This window comes from Corylus avellana, chromosome ca7, assembly GCF_901000735.1.
Source record: "Corylus avellana chromosome ca7, CavTom2PMs-1.0".
Taxonomy (NCBI): domain Eukaryota; kingdom Viridiplantae; phylum Streptophyta; class Magnoliopsida; order Fagales; family Betulaceae; genus Corylus; species Corylus avellana.
The window spans coordinates 11,933,033-11,958,819 of NC_081547.1; the positions used below are offsets into that span (position 1 = coordinate 11,933,033).

General features: G+C 35.3%; 1 protein-coding gene, 1 long non-coding RNA gene and 1 pseudogene across 5 annotated transcripts; 2 read left to right on the plus strand and 1 right to left on the minus strand.

Annotated features, from left to right (window-relative positions):
* Nucleotides 1-340: 340 nt before the first annotated feature.
* Nucleotides 341-10,305, minus strand: LOC132187868 (GDSL esterase/lipase 3-like; annotated as a pseudogene).
* A 3,484-nt stretch (nucleotides 10,306-13,789) lies between these two features.
* Nucleotides 13,790-25,591, plus strand: LOC132186507 (uncharacterized). 4 transcript variants are annotated; one of them, XR_009440754.1, is made up of 5 exons: nucleotides 13,870-13,895; nucleotides 16,419-16,530; nucleotides 23,467-23,526; nucleotides 24,176-24,227; nucleotides 24,808-25,591. It is a non-coding gene; the product is annotated as an uncharacterized LOC132186507 (long non-coding RNA). The 4 variants fall into 4 exon arrangements; XR_009440755.1 differs by lacking the exons at nucleotides 16,419-16,530; nucleotides 23,467-23,526 and adding an exon at nucleotides 16,041-16,321 and having other exon boundaries at nucleotides 13,790-13,895; XR_009440753.1 differs by lacking the exons at nucleotides 13,870-13,895; nucleotides 16,419-16,530; nucleotides 23,467-23,526 and adding exons at nucleotides 14,879-15,097; nucleotides 16,041-16,321.
* On the plus strand, nucleotides 22,244-23,207 carry LOC132186504 (uncharacterized). Its single transcript, XM_059600483.1, has 4 exons — nucleotides 22,244-22,310; nucleotides 22,385-22,489; nucleotides 22,576-22,970; nucleotides 23,088-23,207. Exons 1-4 carry the CDS (start codon nucleotides 22,254-22,256, stop codon nucleotides 23,134-23,136), a joined length of 606 nt encoding a protein of 201 aa, XP_059456466.1. The 5' UTR covers nucleotides 22,244-22,253; the 3' UTR covers nucleotides 23,137-23,207.
* Nucleotides 25,592-25,787: the final 196 nt, after the last annotated feature.

Consider the following 25,787-nt stretch of genomic DNA (forward strand, 5'->3'; position numbering starts at 1 on the left):
AACTTCATTAATAAGTACTTTTAAAGAGTAATTGATAAATCAGAGGTACAAAATCTTTAAAAAAAAAAAATTGAAGCTTACTTTTCTCCTAAGGAAATGTAGAATCATATCATGGTAGACTATGTCTACTACTAGGGAAGAGTATAAAAGGTTAAATCTTGCTCTTATTTATTGATGATAAATTACAATACAAATGATCCTTATTTATAGAGAAATCATGAAAGATGGAGAGAACATGATAGTGATTACCTAAAACATAGGACTGCAATATCGATAAACATCATAGGAAAACAATATCCAAAAACATAATAGGAAAGCTAGCTGTATAGAACATAATTTGCTACGCATGTTCAAATAGTTGTTTCACATTGTAAGGCCCTGTGACATGTGGTTCTCCACTCCATATTAGGTCAGCTAACTGGTGGTTTGTCTTTTCACAAGTATGAACACCATCAAAGCACACATACTCACTCGGATCACTACATATCTCGAATGTGGTTCTCCGCTTCCTCCACCTCCATAATTTATATACTCTCCAGTGCCGCAACACACAGTCTCACAATTCTTGAAGCCTTAAAAAACCAAAAAAGGGTAAATTAATTACAACAAAGATCAGTGAAAGTTGTATTTAAGTGAAAATTGTGTTGACAAGCCTACCATATTTTGAAGGGTTTTTAATTCTGTCTATAAGCTCATGGAAGTAATCAAATATTGAATATTTGAATCCCGATAACTCACTCTCTAGGGTTTTAAGGACTTGGGCTAGAGCTTTGTTGTGTAGCTTTGCCAGAGCTAAGGGTTGTTTGATACACTCACTAGCATGTGTAAAATTCATAATGGATTTTGTAAGTATTTTTGTTGGCTTAATTTGGTTCCGAAATGCAGAGGCTACTGTTCACTGGCTCAACCAATGATATAGAATGCTCAGAATCCAATCTCCACCGTTCACAATGAGGATTCATGTGTGATGAACATTTTTACAAAGTTTTAGCTCAATCGGACCACAAACACTCAACGATTGGAGCTGTTGATCATGATAGGACAACATTTCCAAAATGCAATTTTTCCTCCATTGCAGCCCTGTCCGGACAAGCCCTTTCCCTGTCCGGACAGCAATTCTAGAAACAGAAATTCTCGTCCTGCCAAGGCTATCCGAACAGCAAGACAGCTTGTCTGGACAACAGTTCCAGAAAGATGTTTTTTCGTCCTCCGCAAGGCCCTATCTAGATAGGCACTTAACCTGTCCGGGCACCCGGTAGATTTTATGCCCAAAACGTGTTTTTAATGTGAGCCCAGGTCTAGGGTTTTGTAGATGTTATAAATACATCTTTTTAGAAGAGAAAGGGAAGGATTCTGCATCTAGAGTTCACCGTCGTTCACTAAAAGAGTCTTGCTATAGATCATTATTTCCTGAGTGTGATCCGAGACTCCATATCAAATTTATCATACTGTTGCTCCTAATTCCCTTCCTGTGTTTGATAGAACGAATTATACGCTTTGAAAAATTGATATGAGAGCATACTTTAAATCCATTAGCGTTTGGCATATAGTTGAATCTGGATGGACTCGTCCAGACAAAGCAACAACTGAATGGACAACGGAGGAAAAGAATAATGCTATTGCTAATGGCAAAGCTATAAATGCTATTTACATATCTGTTTCAAATGAGGAATTTTCAAGAATTTCTAGATGTGAGATAGCTAAGGAAGCTTGGGAAACTTTAGATATCACACATGAAGGAACTAAGGTTGTTATAACTTCAAAAATTCAAATGTTGGTTTCTCAGTTTGAGGAGATTAGAATGCAGGAAGATGAAACATTTGATGAATTCTACTCGAAGCTTAGTGTCATTAGAAACTCTACTATCAATTTAGGAAAAAGAATGGATGAGGCAAAAGTTGTTAAGAAAATCTTAAGGTTATTACCTGAGAGGTTTATACCTCAAATTGCTGCCATACAACAAAGCAAAGACCTAGACATAATGAGAGTAGAAGAACTTGTAGGTTCACTTCAGACTTTTGAGTTAATTCTACCTAAACACAAGAACACCAAGAATATTGCTCTTAAAGCAAAAAATGTTAAGGTTAACTCTTGTGGTTCATCTGATGAGGATTTTGGAAATGAGGAAGAAGTAGCTATGTTTGCTAAGAAGTTTAGGAAATTCTTTAGACCCAAGAAAGGAAATTTTAAAAATAGCAATTCACAATTTTCTGAGAAATCTAGAATTGAGAATGTTGAGAAAGGTAAGTCACCTAGAGGTATCAAGTGTCACGAATGTGGAGGGCATGGGCACATTTGTGTTGACTGTGCTAACTTGAGAAAGTCAAATGGCAAGGCATTTAATGTGACTCAAAGTGATGAGTTTGACAAGGACGATGCTGAACAGTGAGTTAATTACTTAGCATTTGGAGTTAGTTATGAGAGTGAGCATGAGGATAGTGAGTGTAATTCTCAAGACAAACAAGGTATGTCCGATAATGAATCGGAAGAGGAAGATGATCTGCAAAATGCTTACAATAATCTCTTTGTGGAATGCACTAAACTAAAAAAGCTGAATAAGCAACACTTGAAGAAACTAAAAAAGGTTAATCTTGAAAATGATCAACTTTCTGTCACCTTAACTGATTCTCTTGCTACTCATAATACTTTGATGTCTGAAATCACATGCTAATTGCCAAAGTGAAATCCTTAGAGAATGATCTGAATGAATCAAAGAATTATTTAACAAAATTCTCTAGTGAAAAGCTAAATCAAATGCTACATAATCAGAAACATTCGTTTGATAGAACTGTATTGGGTTTTGATAAATCTGCTATTTTATCTACTAATGTTACTTCTTCTTCAAAGATGATTTTTGTGAAACCAGTGAACAAAGAAGATAGCTTGGCTGAAAAGAAGGTAATTTTTCCTCAAATTTCCAAAGGTGAAAAAGGTAAGGGAACTCTAACTAATTCCTATATGTCTAGTTCTAAGTCGAGAAGTGTGCATATGTTAAGGAACCAACCGTCTCAAAGGTTTATTCCTACGTGTCATAATTATGGTAAGATTGGACATATCCGTCCTAAGTATTTTCAGCTTAATAGTCATGAGCTTAAAAGAGAATATTTCCATTCTAGAAATAGTTATGAGAAATTATTCAACATGATGAGGGGCGTAGTAACACTGTTAGATGTCTTGGATAAGAGTCACACATTTGTCCCTGATGTAAAAAAAGTTTGGGTCAAGAAGATTAATACCATTCATCCATTGAGGGGGAGTGGTAATGGACTCACCTAGATTAGGTGGGCACATGACATGCCTAGAATTTATGCATATTTCATTTCTCTTTGGTATTCTAGGGCTTTTTTTCTTTTTCTTTTTTTTTTTTTTAATGTTTTTGTGATTTTTTTTTTTTTTTTGTTTCCTTGTTCGATGTTCATTGTCTCGTGTATTGTTTCTAAACACATATCTTGCATGTGTGTAGGGTCAACAATTATGCACTATACATCTGATAATTCATATGTGACTGATCTGCTTTGTTTTTCTGGATACTGTTGAGGGAGTAAGAGTCATTCTTCTCATGATCGAATTTGTGCACTTTATACTCCTATTAAGTTTGTATTTTTGATATATTTTTGGAAGCTTTGATAAGACATTTTTTTTTTTTGTTAAGGAAGATAGGCAGTGTTAGTTTAATTAACTTGGCCAACTCGTTAGTTGAACCTACCTCCTAAACATTTCGGCATTTTTCTCCTATGTGCTAAAAGCAAAACTATGAAAATTCAATAAATTAAAAAAAAAATTAAATAAATAAATTCAATATGCTAAAAGCATAAAATGTAATCAATGACTTATGTTTGCCTCAATGTGCCCCTATAGAAAGAATAAGTGACCAAATCATTGCGGAAACCAATGGTCACTAAAGGACATAGTGAAAAGCGAATGATTTGTCTTAGGGGGAGTGTATCGGATGAGGGAGTCTAGGCCATAGCATGATAAGGTTTGAATGTTGATTGATTTAGACTATTTGTCTTTCCTATCCAAGTTGTCTGTCTATGTTCTTTTCAACTGATAAAATCTTATTTAATGGGAGGTCTCACACACTACACCTTTCGCATGAGTTTACTGAGTTCTTGATTACTTTGCTGCATTTGCAGAACAAGTTGCTTCATACATATGTTGAATCTCAGATGTTTGTGTAGTATGTTGATTACTCTGTTTTGCTAGGGTGTTCATGAGGACGCGCATGAGGTGTTGGACATCAATACAAGTTTTTATTTGTGGTCAAATATTTTTTTGTTTGTGGTTTCAGTTTGAGGGGGAGAATTTTTTTTTCATGATCTTGCATTTCACTCATCATGCATGCGTAGCTTTGATCATACTTATGTTTTTATGACTTTCCTTGGGCTTACTGATGTTTTATTACCCTTGATGGAAATAGATAGAACACCATAGATGATTTTGATTTTGATATACTTGTTGCATCTATGAATGATATTTGTTTGGTGTTCGAATAGATTTGGTGAGCTATTCATGATTATATTCTATTCAAATCTGTTATATTATTGGTCATTGTTTATTCCTGTTCAACATATGCCTTGATGAATTTTGTGAGTGTTTCAGGAACCATGGTGACCTTTTGTCATTCTGTGACAAAAAGGGGGAGTATATATGGGGGGAGATGATGGGATGTCTCGGCATATTGGTTTTGTCACCGAATTGCCAAAGAGGGAGTTTGTAAGTATTTTTATTGGCTTAATTCGGTTCCAAAATGTAGAGGGTTTACGGGCTCAAATACTGATATAGAATGCTCAGAATCCAATCTCCACCATTCACAATGAGCATTCACGTGTCATGAACATCCCTACAAAGTTTCAGCTTAATTAGACCACAAACGCTCATCGATCGGAGCTGTTGATCATGACAGGACAACATTTCCAAAATTCAATTTTTCCTCCAATGCTGCCCTATCCATACAGGCCCTTTCCCTGTCCAGACAACAATTCCAGAAACATAAATTCTCTTCCTGCCAAGGCTATCTGGACAGCATGACAGCTTGTCCGGATAGCAGTTCTGGAAACATGTTTTTTCGTCCTCTGCAAGGCCCTGTCCGGACACCCCATAGATTTTATGCCCAAAACTTGTTTTTTAATGTGGGCCCAGGTCTAGGGTTTTGTAGATGTTATAAATACATTCTTATAGAAGAGAAAGGGATCGATTTTGCATCTAGAGTTTGCCGTCGTGTGCTAAAAGTGTCTTGATATTGATCGTTAGTTCTCTCTTAGAGTGATCGTTTGTTTTACTTGTTGATTGTTAAAGTGAAGTCAATCGGAGTTCCGGTGAAGAGAGATCACATAGAAGGAGTGCCAGCTGTCTCTGGAAAGGGCTATTGCTGTAGTAGGCAAGTGGGTCGCTTGTTTTATGCAAGATAATGTCAATTGCAATGGTTTTGTAAGTGTGACCTTCTTGTAATCCTTTATTCTTTTACTGAGTTAGTTGATTTCTTGGGTTTGGATACCCCGGAAAGGTTTTACTTTTAGAGAGTTCTCAGATTGGTTTCCTCTTCGTAACTAAAATATCTGTGTTCTTTATTGATTATTGCATATTTGTTTTGGTTGATTATAAATTGTTAGGTCAGATTTATTTTTCCATAATTTTGTGTAAAACACCTATATATTCAGAATAGGTGTTATTTGAAGTCAATTAGGTTTTTTTAGATTTCACGACCGGTATGCAACCCAAAGGCCCTACGTTTTGAAATGAAATTTTCCTACCTCCTAACCCATATATTTCCTGGAAAAGTAAACGTTAAAAAATTTGAACACATACTAATTAAATGCTTTCTTTCTAGTGAACCTTTCCCCATTACTTTTGAGCACACTAGTCAAGTGGTCGATCACAATCTCCACATGTTGTGTTTGTTGGGAATGAGTAGCATTTGGGTTATTTATCGAAAAACTAAAGTAATCAATGCCTCCAATAATGCTAAACAAGTATACAGCTCTGCTCAGCACTTTCTCGGCTTCTACATCACCTACTTCTTGCCTCAGCAACGTCACCACAGTCTTAAAATAGCTTAGCTGCGTTGGGAGATCAATCTGAAATAAAAAAGAACAATCAAGCTATGAAACCTAAAAATTGTATGGTACGTTGATTTTTAGGTTGGGCTAACCTATTTTCATGATTTTCAGATGAATTAAGCACAAAGTTGGCATTAGCAAGTAGGCAATTTTATTGAGCTCATTTTACAACAAATAACTCAAAATATAAATCTTTCAAACTACCACCTTTATATCAAGTTACAACCAAACAAGCAAAAAACACCCGGTTGCCAAATGAATCCATTTTTTTCTTTTTTTTATAAGGGCGCATGCAATCAAGAGAAACATCTCATTTTATTTTGGGCAATAATATGAGAAGTCAACTCAATATTGCCATTTCCCAAGTTATCTTTATATCAAGTGCGCATATAAGAGTATTCCTATATTGAGCTCTTTAAGCTTAGTTTTTCTCTATTTCTTTTTTGAAAAATTACAAAAAGAGCTATTTAATAAGCCATCTTCTCTATTTTAAATTTAACTCTTCCAAATATCAAAAGCCAAAAAATAAAAATAGTTATTTAATTTTTTAAGCTTATACATTCATTTTCATTCTCTCTCGTTTACCCGGAACAAAAAAAGAATTAAAAGAAACAAAAAATTATTTAACTAAAGTAGATCAGAAAGATGTTGAGATCGAATTTGGTGTTTGATTCTTTTTAAAAGTGATTCTCCATATATATATATATATATATATATATATATATATATATTCTAATCAAATTCAACTTTTATTTGAATAGGTCAACATAAGTACTGCTCTAAGAAGTCTTAACCCCCAAGGTGAATCGATGGTGAATTGGGTCTAGGTATAGTGGAAGTAGAGGCAAATGCGCGAACTGGCTGCATACGGCCAGGAAAAGGATCCCCCTACCGTACCAATGATCAGGTACTGGTTGTTGCCGGCATCACAGAGGTGCACACTTGCTTTAATTTAAATAGGGTCAATATTATCTTGAAGGGATGATATTCTTTTCATTTTGTTTATTCTTTTGTTGGTAATTAATGGTTTATGATGTTACCCTTTCCCGCAGAAATAAGCATCATTGCTTCGTCTAGTGGGGAATTGACGTGAATGTGTGTGGTCGGCATTCGAGATTGAAGCCGTACGTGAATGATTGCAGGGGCAGAAATTCACATGTGAGAATAAAATCGTTTCAAATGCTATCCACAACTCTACTCAGACCATCCTAAAATTATATTTTTAAGGTGACAATAAAAAAATCATTAATTCAAAATTTAGTAGTAATTCATCTAAAATTTAATTATAATTTTTAGTGTCCTGTTAAAAAGTTGTAACTTGAGAGTTTGAGAGTGGTAGTATGCTCGATGAACACAACTGTTGAACTCCGCAATGGAGCCTACCATGGGAGAAATACCCCTTGGTTTCTAGTTGAAAAAAACAAAATATAATGAAAACATACCTTAAAGATAAAGTATAAGTTAAACATAACATTATTGGCTAACAATTAATTTTTGTAGAGTCTTATCACGAAAAGGAAGATAATCTCATCTAAAACCAATTGGTGTCTAGTGAGGGAAGCCAAAACCTTTTATGCGACATTCGAAATTGCACCCCGTAAGACATGTTCTAAAAGCCGTCCACGTGAGTAGAGTAGCACTGTTTCACCTTAACACAACTCAAAATTAAAAATTTCATCTCATACAAGAGTATCTCACCTACACTAATTGCTATAAAATATATTTCTCCCTTGATTTCTAATCTTAGAGTACAGAAGAATACTTAAGTAGACACCGATAAAAAACCCTAACTTTAATTGTTTTTGAAGTTTAGTAGAGTCTCTTAGTCTCATCACCAAAAGGAAGATGATTCACACCTCAGAAAGAAAAATTTCATCTCAAACAATGAGTATCTCACCTACGCTAAGTTCTATAGAATATATTTCTTTCTTGATTTCTAATCTTAGAGTGCAAAAGAACACTTAAGTAGACACTTACAAAAGCCCTAGCTCTAATGTTTTTTTTTTTGGTATCCTAACTTTAATTTAGCTGACTTGAGCCAAATCCATTATTAAATTACCAAATAACACTAATTCTTAAAATAGCTGACTTGAGCCAAATCCATTATCAAGATTTCCATTTAGCTTGGCTAGTTGAGTTGAGTTGAGTTGAGTGTTTAGGTCTATCATCACGTGCTAAAGACAATGACAAAATGAAGACTTTTGGATTTGTCTCCCCTTGGACATAATTATAAAAGAGACTTTTGTAATTATGTCTCATATGAAGGGATCCTTTGTGGTGGTTATTTGTTACATTATCTGCATATATCGGCCAGCGACTTTCGGTGCAATTTTTTAGGTCATCTAGTTGAAAGTTTACAATAAAGAGATAATTCTTTTATTCAATAATTTACACTGTCATGTACATGGATATATATAAATAGAGTGAGTACAAAGTAACTGTTGGTTTTCTAGAGAATTTCCTTGTATAGCTTGATATGTCTTTCCTTATTTTCACCCATGCTTTGATTGTATTTCCTTAAGTCTTGGTGCATGATATTTCTCTGATTGATTGGGTGTGTTTGATGGGATATTTCCTTCTTGATGCAGCACCAGATCTTCATGAGCTGTAGAGGAGTGAGTCACGGCTGATTGGTTAACAACCCCCCTAAAATTGATGGGGGAAGACACACCATCAGTTTTCCTTTGAGAAAGTTGAAGCAAATAGAGGATAAACCTTTGGTAAAAATATCCGTGACTTGATCAACGATGGAGATAAATTTCAACTAGACATCTTTATTGGCTACTTTCTCCCGGATAAACTGAACATCGACCTCCATTATTACGGGCGTTGAAGACCGGATTAAAGGCCAAAGCAAGCACTCAAATATTATCACACCAGACTACGGGGCGGGACAAGAAAGGGAGGTGTAAGTGTAGCGTCCCAGATTTTTAAAGTCTTATTTTAGAGATATTTATTTGATGATATATTATTCATATTAGGTAATGATATTTATTCTTGAAGAATTGATTAGATCATATGAATATTATAGGAATGAATATTGATTTGAGGTTATTATGTCATGATGTTGATTTTATATGAGAGATTATATCTTGATTATTTTATTGGGAGATTTAAGAGATTTGATAATTCATGATTGATTAATATAATTGGGAGTATGATTGTGATTATTGGTGATTGATTTAATGAGATTTTATCAGTTGAGGAAATCGTGGGATTATTAATGGAAATTAGGTACTGGAGATCTTATTGGTTTATTTTAATGAATTTGAGTGATTGGCCTAAACCACTTTCACGCCAACTTTCCCTAGCACCACTAAGTATTCTTTCAATTTTATTATTTCTCTTGCTTTCCCACTATACCGATAATGCTTCTCCCTTCTTTGTTTCTTTACTTATTTATTCTCATCCCTTTGAACCAAAGAAAACGAGAGAGGCAGACTTGAGAGAATGAGTGTTTGGGCAAGAGTTAGTGAATGGGAAATTTATGGATAAGGATCAATTGCAGCAGAATGGGTTTCAACAAGTAATTACCTTTGATGATCTATTCCTACAATCACTGTAAGTATTCTTACTTACTGAGTATGATATTGATATCCAATAATACAAATTCTTGTGGTTTTATAACTTGTCTATCATTTTGATATATATAATTCAACAATGATTTATATTGTCGGAAATCAATTGACTCACTACTTCACAGTTTTTGTAGTGCTTGCAGGAATGGAAAAATCAAGGTAATTATGCAGTTATGATTAGAGATTCATATTGAGATGTACAAAGATTCCAAGTTGGTTAAGTTTTGTCTAGAGTTTAGACTGTCGGATAGATTTGTATAAATGCATTGTACGACATAGCTTTGGGTATTTTTGTATAAAGAAAAGTATTTTAATGGTATTGTTTTGTATTCAAAATTTCAGTTTTTCCGCTATATGAGATTATTTCAGCGTAACATTCGAATTTATTTACAAGATAAAAGAAGAGAAATATCGGGATGTTATAGTAAGTCTTCGAACATCATACGAAGCCAATAAAATTCAGCCACTATCATTGCTAAAGCCCGATATTTAGCTTCAGTGCTACTACGAGAGACAATAGGCTGCTTTTTAAGCAGCCTAAGAAACAAGACAGGGACCCAAGAAAACACCATAGCCCATGGTGGAGCGGCAATCATCTGGGCCACCAGCTTTGTCCGAATCGCTATAGGCATGAAGGTCAAGAGAACCACGTGTAAAGTAGAGGCCATGGTCCACTGTGCCTTTGAGGTAGTGAACGGCATGTTTGGCCGAAGTCCAGTGAGCTATAGTGGGAGCATGAAGGTGTTGGCAGAGTTGGTTTACCGAGTGGGCAATTTCAGGTCATGTGAGGGTGCAATATTGCAAGGCACCCACAACACTGCGATCGCTACAAGAAATTTGGTCATTAGCAACCAAATTATTAGCGGCGACCCCAAAGTTGCCGCTAATGAGGGGTCATTAGCGGCGACTTTTAAAAGTCGCCGCTAATGAGGGGTCATTAGCGGCGACTTTTAAAAGTCGCCGCTAATAGCGGACGCTAAATAGCAAAATAGTTGATATTTAGCAACAACACTAATAGCGGCGACCTGTGTTGCCGCTATTTACTACCCATCAGCGGCAACATTACCAAGTTGTCGCTGTTAGGCACTCAATAGCGGCGACTTGAGTTGCCGCTATTTAAACACAATTAGTGGCAACAATTCATTGCCGCTATTATGAGTGCAACAACGGCAACTTCAAAAGTTGCCGTTATTGGAGGATCAATAGCGGCGACTTTGGTAGTTACCGCTAATTGTCCAGACAAAAAACAAATAAAAAAATACTTGGCCTAATAGCGGCAACATAAAGTTGCCGCTATTAAGGGCCTAATAGCGGCAACGTTAAAAGTTGCCGCTATTGGAGGATCAATAGCGGCAACTTTAGTAGTTGCCGCTAATCGTCCAGACAAAAAACAAATAAAAAAATACTTGGCCTATTAGCGGCGACATAAAGTTGCCGCTATTGGAGGTCCTAATAGCGGCCACTTTAAAAGTTGCCGCTATTAGGCACTTAATAGCGGCAACTTTGTAGTTGCCGCTAATCGTCCAGACAAAAAACAAATAAAAAAATACTTAGCCTAGTAGCGGCAACATATTGTTGCCGCTATTAAGGGCCTAATAGCGGTAACTTTAAAAGTTGCAGCTATTGGAGGATCAATAGCGGCAACTTTAGTAGTTGCCGCTAATCGTCCAGACAAAAAACAAATAAAAAAATACTTGGCCTAGTAGTGGCAACATAATGTTGCCGCTATTAAGTGCCTAATAGCGGCAACTCTAAAAGTTGCCGCTATTGGAGGATCAATAGCGGCAACTTTGGTAGTTGCTGCTAATCGTCCAGACAAAAAACAAATAAAAAAAATACTTGGCCTAGTAGCGGCAACATTAAGTGGCCGCTATTAAGGGCCTAATAGCGGCAACTTTAAAAGTTGCCGCTATTGGAGATCAATAGCGGCAACTTTGGTAGTTGCCGCTATTCGTCCAGACAAAAAACAAATAAAAAAAATACTTGGCCTATTAGCGGCGACATAAAGTTGCCGCTATTGATCCCTCAATAGTGGCAACCTTAGTATTTGCCGCTATTTACCACCGAAAAAAAAAAAAATAAAAAAATTAATTAATTAATTAAATTATAAATATTGGGGCAATGCTATTGACCTTACATATATAATAGAAAAGATTATTTACCAAAAATTCACCTCCAATAATATGTCATTATTTCTTTTATATTAATTATTGGTGAATTTTTTTCTATTTTCTATTCTTATTTTTTATAAAAAAATCAATATTTATTTTTTCCTTTTAAAGAGAACAAATTCTCGTATTAATTATTATTGAAGTTTTCTATTTCTTATTCTTATTTAAATGTTTGATCGAACAATCGACCGATCTTGGTGAATTAATTCAATTGATCGTGATAGCATCAAATGATCGATCGATCAAGGTGAATTAGTTCGATTGATCGTGATAAGAACAAATGATTGATCGAACATCCGATTGATCCTAATGAATTAGTTCGATTGATCATGATAAGAATAAATGATTGATTGAACATCCGATTGATCGTAATGAATTAGTTCGATTGATCATGATAAGATCAAATGTTCGATCAAACATCCGATCGATCTAAATGAATTAGTTCGATTGATCGTGATATGTTTAAATGATCAATTAAACATCCGATCGATCCTAATGAATTAGTTCGATTGATCGTGATAGGATCAAATGTTCGATTAAACATCCGATCGATCTAAATGCTTTAGTTCGAATGATTGTGATATATTTAAATGATCGATCAAACATCAGATTGATCCTAATGAATTAGTTCGATTAATCGTGATAGGATCAGATGTTCGATCAAACATCTGATCGATCCTAATGAATTTGCTCGATTAATCTTGATAGAATCAAATGTTCGATCGATCTTACTAAATTAATTCGATTGATCGTGATAGGATCAAATTATCGATTAAACATCCGATTGATCCTACTGAATTAATTCGATTGATCGTGATAAGATCAAATGATCGATCAAACATCCGATCGATCCAGGTAAATTAGTTCGATTGATCGTGATAGGATCAAACAATCGATCAAACATTTGATCGATCCTAAGGAATTAGTTCGATTGATCACGATATGATCAAATGATCGGTCAAACATCTGATCGATCCTTGTGAATTAGTTCGATTGATCGTGATAGGATCAAATGATCAATTAAACATCCGATCGATCCTAATGAATTAGTTCGATTGATCGTGATAGGATTAAATGTTCGATCAAACATCCGATCGATCCTAGTGAATTAGTTCGATTGATCGTGATATGATCAATTGATAGATCAAACTGGATATAATTGAAGGTTTGTAAGCTTTTAATATTATCTTAGTGCCTTAGTTATATTGATCTTATATTATATTTGGATTTTGTATTATTTTATAATTAATTATAAGATAAATATCAACTTAATGATCTTTATCATAAAAATTTATTAAACAGAAATTTTTAGTTAATATTATAATAATAAAAACATATTACAAGAGAAAAATTAAAAAAACAAACATCCGATCGATCCTAATAAATTAGTTTGATTGATCATGATATGATCAATTGATAGATCAAATTGCATACAATTCTAGGTTCGATCGAACATTCAACTGAACTGTAAGCTTTTTATATTAATTATCTTAGTGCCTTAGTTATATTGATCTTATATTATCTTTGGATTTTGTATTATTTTATAATTAATTATAAGATAAATATCAACTTAATTATTTTTATCATAAAAATTTATTAAACGAAAATTTTTAGTTAATAGTATAATAATAAGAACATATTACAAGAGAAAAATTAAAAAATAATAATAATAATAAATAAAATAAATAAATAAAAAATTGTAAGTATAATTTTTTTATAAAAAAAAATACCTCCAATAGCGGCGACACATTGGATCGCCGCTATTTGAGATAATTAGCGGCGACTGTGGTCGCCGCTATTGATTGTACCAAATAAAATTAGCGCCATCTCTGAAATTGGCGCTAATTTTCTGAAATTTTATGAAATTTTTATACCATTTTTTTTTTTGTTTTCTGACTCAAACTCCCAAAATCACTCTGACTCAAAATAAAATCACTCTCTCTCACTCTCACTCTCTCTCTCGATCTCACTTCCAGAAACAGCGAAATCAACAAGACAGGAAGAGGAAGAAGAAGAAGGAGAAGGAGAAGATAGACGGACCTAGATCGAATCGAATCGGATCCGACCCACATACGCACATCCTCCTGGTATGTACGTGGGTCTTTGTGTATTTTCGTGTTTTGGGGCTATTTATGGATCTGGGTCTTTGTTTTCGTCCCCTGTAATTTTGAGTTGAGCTTGCATATGTTGTTTTCTTTTCTGTGAACATTGGCTTTGATGGTGAAATGATGTCTTTTTATGTGGGTATTTTATCTTTCGGCTAATTTTGAATTACCTCATATGGGGTTTCCTTGTTTGTTTTTTTTTTAATGATTATTGGTGATCTTCAAGGTGTTTTTATATTTTTGCTTGTTTTCTCAAGTGATTGTTTTGTATTAGTCGCTAATTTGAATTCAATGAGATGCTTTTCATATTCTTTCTTTTGCTTTTGGTGATTTTCTAGGTGGTGTACGTATTTGATTAATCTCCCATTTGTTCTATTGTCGTAAACGTTGTTCTTGCATGTAGGACTTCTTCTTTCTTTATTTATGCTAGATTGAACTCATTGAGATGCGTTAAGACCGGAGAGAGCCCATTGAGATATATTTAGTTTGTTTAGATATTGGGATTTCAAGGGTAGGTCCTTAGATTTTATTGTTGGTTCTAATTGAATTTCATGAATCAATTATAAAATATATGGAATCTTATTTTATTTGTGGGAGGAATGATTCATGTGTGTACTGTATCTGGTAATTTCTCAATGCTTTCTGCTCTAATCTTTGGAGATGGTTGTTCTTTTGCAAACTTGAGAGATAATAATGTTTCACCATCCTTAGTTTGATGGGGCTACGTAAAAAATATGAATCGGAAGCACATGATGGTTTTCCTTTTCTTAAATGGAGGTATAAGAACCCAAGGGATACAAAGTTCCTCATGGGCGTCTGACTGTATGGAATGACATTGCCAAGTTGTGTTTTGACGGTTTTTGATGAAATAGGCTGTTGCTGATACTCGATGTGTATCACATCTAAAGCTCTTTTTGTGTTCCCATCATGCAAATTTGTCTACTGGCAAGGTGCAGTATTGATTTACAGAAATCCTACCAGTTTTTTTATATAGCTTAGGCTCTTATTTCATACTTGCTTGGTAAAGTCCAACATAATCATCATAATGCTGTAATGTTGTTGTACAGCATGACATTTGAGCCACCTTTGAGCACCTAATTTTGTTTCATAGGTGAGCAATGTCGATGGCCTAGATTTAGCTGCCCAATTGCATGACCAATAAGGATCAATCATGTAGAGAAAAGGTAAGCTATGGAATTCACCTTTATTTTTTTTTAAGAATTTAGTTTGGAAGCAAATAAAATAACTCTTAAGAATAAAAAGGAAATGAAATATTTATCTTTTGGAGGCATAAAAATTGCTTGATATCCACTCAAATAAAGACTTGGAGGCGCTAGGGAAGACCAATGCCACTTTTGTTCCTCAACTGCTCTATTGCGTCTTGGGTTCTTTCAAGATGCTATGTGTTAAGTCCAGCAATATCTTTGGCAACGCTGGCACTTTTTCTGGTAGCAAATCAGGGGTAGCTGCAAGAATAGGCTGGTCTCACACTCATACGATCACATAGTTGACATATCCATTTGGGCTTTGCTTGGCTTTTCCATGAAGTAATGGGATGATCATTGGCTCTGTTCTTGTGTGTGTTTTCTTCTTTGATAATTACTGAACCTGCATACATCTGCCACTATAGATGCTTTTCCTATAAAATCTAGATTTTGAGACCTGTTATGGTCATTTTTCCTTTATAGTTTTCTGGTGACATGTTGGGCCATATCTCTTTGTGCTTTTTGCTCTTTCTGTCCATGAGTTCTCCATAAAAATATTAGTGTGTGTTTCCGTATCTTCTTGTCTTCTGGATTTTATGGGGTTTCCTTAATTGTACGATTAGAAACTAGTAGTTATGTCAAATGGGCGTTGAAGAGGTTTCACTGAACTTTCTCAATTAACCTTTATTTTTTCAAGACTTGTAGTTAATGGATTCAGATAAGTGACTGCAAAAATATAATTTATATAGTGTTCTGGAATGTCTTATATATTTATCGAGGTTCTTGAGTTTGTTTTGTTTTGTTTTTTTTTTTTTTAATCGATTTGGTGTCAGAAAATGCACTTGCTATATAGCTTATATCTTATAGTTTTTTGGCAAGACCTTTATCAACAGCATAATGTTGTAATGTTGTCATCCTGCAGGACATATATGCCAACTTTGAGCACCTAATTTTGTTTCATATGCGAGCAATGCCGATTGCCTTGATCTAGCTGCCCAATGGCATGACCAGCTAGTTTCAAGCATCTACAAAAACAGTAAGTTATTGCCTTTATCAACAAGAGAGGAAGAGGAAGAGGAAGAGGAAGAAGAAGAAGAAGAACCGGACGACTGCTGAGTATAAGAGGTCTAGGTTATCAAGGAACCGGACGACTGCTAACCGGGCTTATGGTGGAGTTCTTTCTGGTGGTGCTGTAAGGAAAAGGTTTGTTTTTCATAGGCACAAGGATTTACAGTTTATCCATCTCTCTTTCTCTTGTGTGTGCTTGGGTGAATGAGCATCTGTCCCAACTATTTTGTAGGATTGTTCAAGCCTTTTTGGTGGAAGAGTTCTACGATTCTGTGAAGAGAAAACACATAGAACTTGGGCTTTTGCAAAGAACGAAGACTCTATTGACAATCCTTGAAGCTCAAGTAAGGCTGTTAACTTGATGAATGCTTTAATTGTTATTAGCTGTGAAGTTCTGCAGTATGTTATATTCTGCGCTTGATTAGCAACTTCACTGATAAAAAGATTTCTTTTACACCTAAATTATTGGCATTGCTTGGATGTACCTCTCCCCTACTCACGCATGTTACCCATGTCTTTCATATGATTAGACATATGATTGATCATAAAGTAAAAGCTTTTATATATGCAAAATGAGGATAAAGTTGCAGATATGTCATTAGAGCAGATATGTCAAAATGAGGATAAGGTAGCTATGTAAATAGTAGCCTCCTACCACTCCTTTTATGCACCACCTTTAAACTTTACTTGTAGCTATATTTACTACATATGAGACACATGATATAAATGTGGTAGAGATCCCCATATGATTCAAGTCATCCCCATATAAACATGTTGAGAGATTAATCAGATGATACTTTGAGGATTAAACCAAAATTAAGTTACAAACTAAAATAATTAATCAGGTGTCCCTATTGTACAACAACCTCTTGGGAATAAAAAAACGATTAAAGAACTTAAAGAGAAGGAAAGTCAATTAATAGGATCTCACCATTGTAAGCCTAGCTAGCTCCTAAAGATGGCAAAAATGATTGAAAAGATTAAAGAGATCCAAAATATTGGCATGAGAGGGTTTGACTAAGGGTGGAACTAGAATTTTTTGCGTGAAAAAAACAATACTCAAAAGGAATTGTTTGTGAAGTAAAAAATTAGTTTGGGCCACTTCATAGAAAACATTATATTTTTTTAAAGGACTTCATAAGAAATTAGTCATAGTACTAGTATGAGTATTAATAAGTAAGACTTATTATTACTTTGCATATATATCTTGAATCTTGTACTTAAAAGCTTTCGTGAGTGACTTATAAATCTGAAAATTTGATAATTGTGACAGAAAATTAAAACTTCTCTAAACACGCCTGTGATTAAATGTAGGTAAGGAGTAACTTGTGATAGTGAATAGAGATGGATAAGAGTTGGATGCAAGAACCTACTCGATGTTCCGATCAATATCTAAAAGGTGTTGAAGAATTCCTTAGAATGGCGCGCCAATGTGTGGATGTAAATGGTATTATGAGGTGTCCATGTCGTGATTGTGCAAATCGATATTTTCGTCATATTGAGTTGGCGGAGAGTCACTTGTATGAACATGGAATTGATCGCACATACACTCTATGGATATTCCATGGCGAAGAAGATCCGTGTGGTATAAACGTGACTGCCAACTTATACACTGATACAAATGTGAGGATAGAGGAGGTTGATGAGATTGAAGAATTGTTAGGCGATGTTCAAATGGGGACATTTTTTGAAGCCAACATAGGTGAACCCTCTACTACTCCAGGTTTGACAACTAATAGTCACGAATATAGGACCCCTTTCTGTCGATTATGGGAAGATGGCATGGGTGGACTTTATCCAGGCTGTAATAAATTTACAAAAGTAGCTTTCATTTTGAAGATGCTTCATATAAAGACAATTTGCAACATGAGTAATAAGGCATTCGATATGATAATTAAATTGATAAAGGAGGCCCTTCCTGATGGAGACACATTGCCACGCTCGTACCGAGAAGCAAAGCGATTTTGCCGAGACTTGAGTTTTGGTTATGAGTCGATACATGCATGCAAGAATGATTGTGTGCTTTTCTGGAAGGAACATGCTGATAAAGTAAAGTGCCCAACATGCAACACTTCAAGATGGAGTTGTGTTAAGGGTAGTGGCAAGAAAATTCCTTAAAAGGTCTTACGGTATTTCCCAATAAAACCGAGGTTGCAACGATTGTTTATGTCAAAAGATATGGCCAAACATATGAGGTGGTACAAAGATGAACGAAAAGATGACGGCAACACTCTAAGACGCCCAGCCGATGGTCTTGCGTGGAAAGAGTTTGATAAAGAACATGAATGGTTTGCTCGTGATTCCCGCAACGTGCGACTTGGTTTGGCAAGTGATGGTTTCAACCCATTTGGTAATATGAGTACCACATATAGCATATGGCCAGTAGTAGTAATGCCGTACAATTTACCTCCATGGATGTGTATAAAGGATCCAAATATGATATTGTCATTAATTATCCCTGGTCGTACATCACCTGGAAAACGACATTGATGTGTATTTGCGGCCTCTAGTTGATGATTTGCATGAATTATGGAATGAAGGTGTAACCACTTATGATTCTTTGACTAAAGAGACATTTCAGTTGCATGCAGCATTACTATGGACCATAAATGATTTTCCTGCGTATGAGAACTTGTCTGGGTATTCTACAAAGGGAGAGCTGGCATGTCCGATATGTAACAAGGATACAATGTCTTATAGGTTGAAGTATGGGTCTAAAGAGTGTTACATGTGTCATCGTAGGTGGCTTCCTCGAGACCATGAGTGGCGCCAAGAAAGAGAATTGTTCGATGGTACAGAGGAGCATAGATTGGAACCTGAAGAAATGTCTAGAGATCAACTGTTGCAACAACTAATACATGTTGAAAATGTGCAGTTTGGGAAACATAGTGGGAACAAGAGAAAGCGTCGCACAAGTGGTGTTGATCTAAATGTGTCGAATTGGAGGAAGAAAAGTATTTTCTTTAAGTTGCCTTACTGGTCAACATTGAAACTACGACACAATTTAGATGTCATGCATATTGAGAAGAACATATGTGATAGTATCTTGGGTACATTGATGAATATTCCTGGAAAGACAAAGGACACAGCCAATGCACGAAGAGATTTACGTGAGATGGGTATACGTAAAGAATTGCACTTGCAGACAAATGGTGCCACAACCACGATGCCACTTGCGGCATATACTTTGACAAGAGATGAGAAGAACCAGTTATGTGAGTGGCTGAAATGTGTGAAATTTCCTGACGGGTATGCGTCTAACATTGGTCGATGTGTGAAGAAGCAACCTGGCAGGATATCAGGAATGAAAAGCCACAATTGTCATGTCTTTTTACAGCGCTTACTTCCTGTCGCAATCCGTGGAAAATTAACGCCTGAAATAGAAACAACATTGATTGAGATGGTTAATTTTTTTAAGCAGTTGTGTGCACGTACATTAAAAGTAGATATTTTGAAGCAAATGAAGGTTGACATTGTCGTCATTCTATGCAAGATGGAACAAATATTTCCACCAGCATTTTTCGATGTTATGGTCCATCTAGCAGTTCATTTACCTCGAGAGGCTGAGCTTGGGGGACCAGTACAAAACCGTTGGATGTATCCAATGGAAAGGACGCTTGGTAAACATAAGAGGAGTGTGCGGAACAAAGCACGACCGGAGGGTTCAATTACTGAGGCTTATTTAGTTGATGAGTGTTTGACGTTTTGCTCCATGTATCTTTGTGGGATTGAGACAAGATGGAACCGTGAAGAGCGAAATGTTGATGGCTGTCTAGAAGAAACGAAACAAGGCCTTGATGGGTTCTCTTAACGAGTTCAACCGTTGGGTGCGGCAAAATATGTGACACTTGATGAGAACATTTTTGCAAGGGCTCGATGGTATGTGCTTAGCCACTGTAATGAAATGGCTTCATACTTGTAGTAAGTGTATAATTGTGGGTTCCTTACGTTATGTTTATTCATGACACTAGATGATTACTAACAACATGCACTTTTAATGCAGTGAAGACTATCAGATGATCAAAAGGGAAGGTGGCTATGACATTGAGAAGAAGCATGAGGCCACATTTGAGCGTTAGTTTCAAGATAATATATATAGTGGTGGGTGTAGCGCAGAAAATGTCCCAGAACAATTATATCATCTTTCACTTGGGCCTGATCGTCAAGTTAGATCGTATAGAGGTTGCATTGTGAATGGGGTAAGGTTCCACTCAAAAGAATGTGCAGAAACTCGTACTACCCAAAACAGTGGAATTGTTTTTAAAGGTCGGTACAACACGTCAAACGATGAGTACTATGGTGAGCTGAAGAACATTTTTGAGTTATGTTACTCGCCAAAATTGGGTGTATCTATTTGAGTGCGATTGGTGAGACACTGTGAGTAATACGCTGAGAATAAGAAAGGAACAAGGTTTTACAATTGTGAATACTTCTCGTAAATGGTATGAGTTGACCAATAGAAACACATACTATAATCCAACAGTGGTAGGGGAAGATAGTGAGAATGATGACCAAATAACCAACAATGAGGTATATTAGGAAACTAAATGTGCTGGGGGTAATATTGCCATTATTGAAAACTCTACTATGTTACGTAGAGATGATTTGACAATACCTATTGATGAATTATATGTGCAACTTGATGCAAGCATGTTCATTAACGATAACCCTTTGATTGAGGAGCATAATACTAACTCCAATAATGAAGAAGAGTTAAGTAGCAACTATGATACAGAATCTGAACACACAGAGAACTCTGAACACAAACAGTCATCCTGAAGCAACAGTGATACAGACTATGAGACAGAATGACCAAGTATGAATTGGATTAACATATTGTATGAAGCTTTGCTATTAATATTTTGTTTTTTGTTTTTTGTTTTTCTTTCTTTAAAAATTGCCCACTTATGTACAATTAACTAAATTAAGTATATGAACAATTTTTTTTGTCCAAACCATTTAACATGCAATATTATGGTTATATGATTGATCCGCATTTGTCTTGTGTTGTTTGTAGATCTATCATAGCAACTAGAATTGGTGATAGGCCAAAGCCAAGGTCGTGGCCGAGTTCGAGGCCAAGGTCGAGGCCTATGTCATGTCGAGGATCTTGACAAGCCGACTCTAGTTGATGCAATTGATGATATGGACATGCTATCAATAGTGCCCCCCAACTCAATGGAGGCCCATCATTCCGAAAAGTCGTCTGCTCACATACACTCATTGGGAGTTGCACCCACCTCAAGCTGTAAGTGAATATACGGTCTTTTGCTTATTACTTTGTTGCGTACACTTTGCAAACTACTTCGCTAGATACAACTAACTACGTTTCAATATTTTGATTAATAACTAGCACGTCCATTAGACGGCCAAGGGGTAAGAACAAGAATTTGAGGGTCAATGCTATGATAAATAAGGATGGTCCGATTACTTTGGAATTCGCTGATAAGTATCGAGTACTTGTGGGCGAAAATGCTGAGGCATGGTCAAGGATAATTTCTAAGATTGTGTATGATCATTGCGACCTCCATTATGATAGTTGGAGCAAGGTCCCGGATGTAATGGTGAAGAACTTGGAAGAACGTGTGAAGGTATAAATCTCATTTTGTATGTGTATTATGTCGCTACAATTAATGTGACAAACGTTTGACCATTATTTTCGTAATTACTATGTCTCAGGGTAAGTTTGCTTTGGATATGGAGCTAAAGAAGCACAGGGATGCCTTAAAGTATCAATTACGTCTGAGCTATAGGAGACATCACTCCAATTTGCACATAGATCACTACAGAATTTATTTCGAAAATGTGGACGACCGGGATTTGGCAGCGGTGGCCAATGCTAAACTTCAGGCGAGGGCCAATGTTCCAAAAAGGTATTTCTTCAGGACAATGGCCTGCTCTATGTGATTCATTCGAAACTGACTCGTGGAAGGTAAATATATCTTATTCAAATAAATAGTCAATTATTATTTCTAAGATTTGTATTCAGCTATAAAAAATGAAATGAATATGTTTGATTGAATTTTTGCAGAAAAAATCTGAGCAAAATAAGAAAAATAGAGCAGAGATGCAAACAAATCATACCGCTGGCACCTCATCATTCGTCAATGTTATTCACAAAAAGGTAAGAATATATAGTGTTAAGGTTTTATAGTAATGTTCTTCAATGTACCAGCTAATTAGGTGTATTATGTGTAGGCAAAGATTACTAAGTCCATACCCAATCCCATAGAAATCTACAAGCAAACGCATGTTAGAAAAAAGGATGGAAAATTTGTGAGTGACTACGCTGAGAGTAAATATGTAAGTGAATGAAATGAGTACTCATGATGAATATGCCTAATGAATTTGCATGACTTATTTAGTTGAGGTTTATATGGCTTGTGCAGGATGAAATGAAATCAATAGATTCCTCTAACTCCGACAACATTAGCCAAGAAGACATTGTCTTGAAGGTGCTAGGTGGACACCGCTCAGGACATGTTAGAGGACAGGGTTGTGGTGCCATACCTATCCGGTTAAATTCCTCATCAACAGAACACCATGATGAATGCTTGGCTCAACAGCTAGAAACTGAAAAGAAGCTAGCTGAATCACTAGAGAAATGTGAAAAGTTGGAGGAAATACAAGTTGCTATGAAGGCTGAAATGCAGGAAGCACAAGCTGCTATGAAGGCTGAAATGCAGGAAGCAAAAGCTGCCATGAAGGCTGAAATGGAGGAATCAAAAGCATCCCAAGCTGCTTTGCAAGCACAAGTGAATATGCTACTAAAACATTTCGGAGGGTAAGAGAATTTTGCCTGTCACTTTTTTTTTTATTTTAATTTATTTAATTTCACACACACATATCAAGCAATTGTTAGAAAGATTATTGATTATGATATGAATTCTATTATTCCTAGGCTTGGAGGGAACTCTCATGGATCTCAAGCAAGTGAAAGCAACGTTTGAGGGAGCTTTTGTTGTATTTTGTTTAAGACTTTCTTTTGATATTATAATGATTATAACAATTTTGGTTTGTATTAGAGGGTAAGAACTTCAAATAGTTTTTTTGTTTAAGAACTTGGAGAGAGCTCTTGTATATACTTTGTTAAGAAGTTGTCTTAATATTATAAAAATTATAACAAATTTGGTTTGTGTTAGAAGGTAACAACTTCAACTAGTTTTTTGTTTAAAAACTTTGAGTTAGTGAACCTCTCTTGACATGTTTATCAAGTTGAGTAAACATTGCAAGAGAGTAATATTGTTATATAACAATATTTCATTTGTAAGTGTATACAGGATGGCACGAGTGGAAGATGTGTAAGGAGTTGTGGCGCTAAAGGACTCAAATAACAATGGGTAAGTTAAATTCAATTTAAGACTAGAATAGTTCATAACTTATGGTTTCAAGTAACAATTTAATTCTATTTCTCCTATGCTTGGATCCTGGGGAAGAGTAACAATTTGTTGTTCTCCTATGCTTAGTTTAAGGTAATATTTTGTTTTTGTTTTTTTGATTTTCACTGCAATCATACAGGGGGGGAGATTTGATGCTATTGCTTCAACTCAGTTATTATTTATTTTTTATTTTTAAATTTATTCCTAGGATTTGGGAGGAAGAAGTCATTTGTGTTGTTTTGTGAATTTTGAAATGATCTCTGAGTTGATCACAGAGTATGAATTTCTATGTTGCTACCAAGGATTGGTGATAATTGTCAACATGCTTGCTGAACTGGGATAGGAGCACAAGCTTTGAATAAGATAAACATGTTCAATAAAGCATTCTAGTGTGAGATAAAAGAGGATTATGATTTATTAGATATTCTTAAAAAATCCCAAAGAAAGGACTGAATTTGTTCTTGTGGAATTTGTCAAATATATGTTGAGGAGATTCTTGCTTTTGTTGAACACGGTTTGCAATTGTAGTGTACATGTTATTTTTATTGGAGATGGGGAGGAAGACGGTCTTGGAGATATATAACGAAGAAATTTTTGATCTTTTGTCCAGCAACGGTGGAGGAGGATTAGGCCTTGGATGGCCTAAAGGCAGTGCATCCAAGGTAATAGTCTGTTCTCTATTTTCTTGGCTTCTTGCTTTATTTGAGATAATTTGATTCTTGGTGATTTTTGGGGAAATAAGTGTTGTCGTCTTTAAAGGTTTAGTTGCTTCCTGATTTACGGAGTTTTGGTTTTGGATTTGTTTTGTTGGGTTCTCTTTGGGTGCGTATTGCAATCTAAGTTATCTTTTTCGTAGTATGTATTGTATAATTAAGTTATTTTCTTTCGACAAAGAAGGGTTTCATGGTTAATTATCTGGAAAATATATATATAGCATGAAAGTAGTCAATTGGCTACTGTTGTTTGAGGTTTTAAAAATACAGGGTGTATTTTGGTTGTCATTTGCCAAACAAAATGAGATCAGGGGTACAAAGTGTGTGCATATATGATATGAGATTAGCCGACTCTGCAATTTTGGGTTCAAATGAGTACACCTAGTGTTTGTTTGTTTTTTTGTTTTTTACTTTATCTGTTTGGAACCAATAATTAAGGAGTAGGCTGATGTTCAAATTGGTGTTATACTTTGAACAGATTTGCATGTAAAGCAATTGTATTTATTATCAACTTTTGTGTATCATGCAGAGAGGAGATAGAGAAACAGAAAGCTCATGAGCGATATATGAAATTGCAAGAACAGGGGAAAACAGAACAAGCTAAGAAAGATTTAGGTAATAAATCATGTCTTTTAGAATTTCTAATGACCTTTTCTTTAGTGGATAAGTAAAGGGCTTCTTATAACCTTTTGGGCTGCTTTGGTTCTTTACATCTTGGTTAGCTTCCAAAATTTTGGGCATTCAAGTTGTTACCTGCATGTTTTCTTCAAATTATATGCTTGATATCATCTGAACATCAGTTACGTGACTAATCCCTCACCGTCTACTCCCATCTCTTTCTTGGTCTATTATAAACTAGTTGACAAGCCTTGTGATTTAGCAGTTAATATGTACCTTGGTATATAATTGAAAAGCTTAAGTAATTTTATATTTTGGATTGTGTATTACCATGGCAATCAAATTCTTAGCCAAAGTCATGTAACCTTTGCCAAAGAAACTTCTGTCTGCCTACCCCTGTCAAATGTAGAACAGTATTTAGGTAATAAATCATGATAAATTACTCCTTTTCACTTTTAATTGTCGGTTCTAAGTGGTGGTGTGTGTAATGTAGGTTATGGATATTATTTTTAAAGATACAGATAAAACTTGGCTTGTAAAATTATTTTTTTCATCAAATTACAAATACTTTTATTACCTCCTCCTTTCATGCTTCTATGTTGCTTAAAATTGACTGAATCTTGATTGCTGATTGACTAAGATTAAATAGAAAGTTGCACTCTTCTACTCCATGAGGAGGTATATAGTTGTTTGAACAGGACATTTTTTAAGTAATGTATTTTTCTTGTATTCTTGCTTTTGAATAATGTTATTTTGCAGTTTTTTCTTTCCTGGTTCAAGTGTGTAGTGTTTGCATATATATATATATATATATGTGTGTGTGTGTGTATTTTTCTTGTATTCTTGCTTTTGAATAATGTTATTTTGCAATTTTTTCTTTCCTGGTTCAAG

Bases quoted from the DNA above. Each gene is read 5' to 3' on its own strand.
- LOC132186504 (XM_059600483.1), top strand. From the start codon at position 22,254: ATGCAAACAAATCATACCGCTGGCACCTCATCATTCGTCAATGTTATT. The intron at 22,311-22,384 runs GTAAGAATATAT...TATTATGTGTAG, and splicing joins TCAATGTTATTCACAAAAAG to GCAAAGATTACTAAGTCCAT. The intron at 22,971-23,087 runs GTAAGAGAATTT...TATTATTCCTAG, and splicing joins CTACTAAAACATTTCGGAGG to GCTTGGAGGGAACTCTCATG.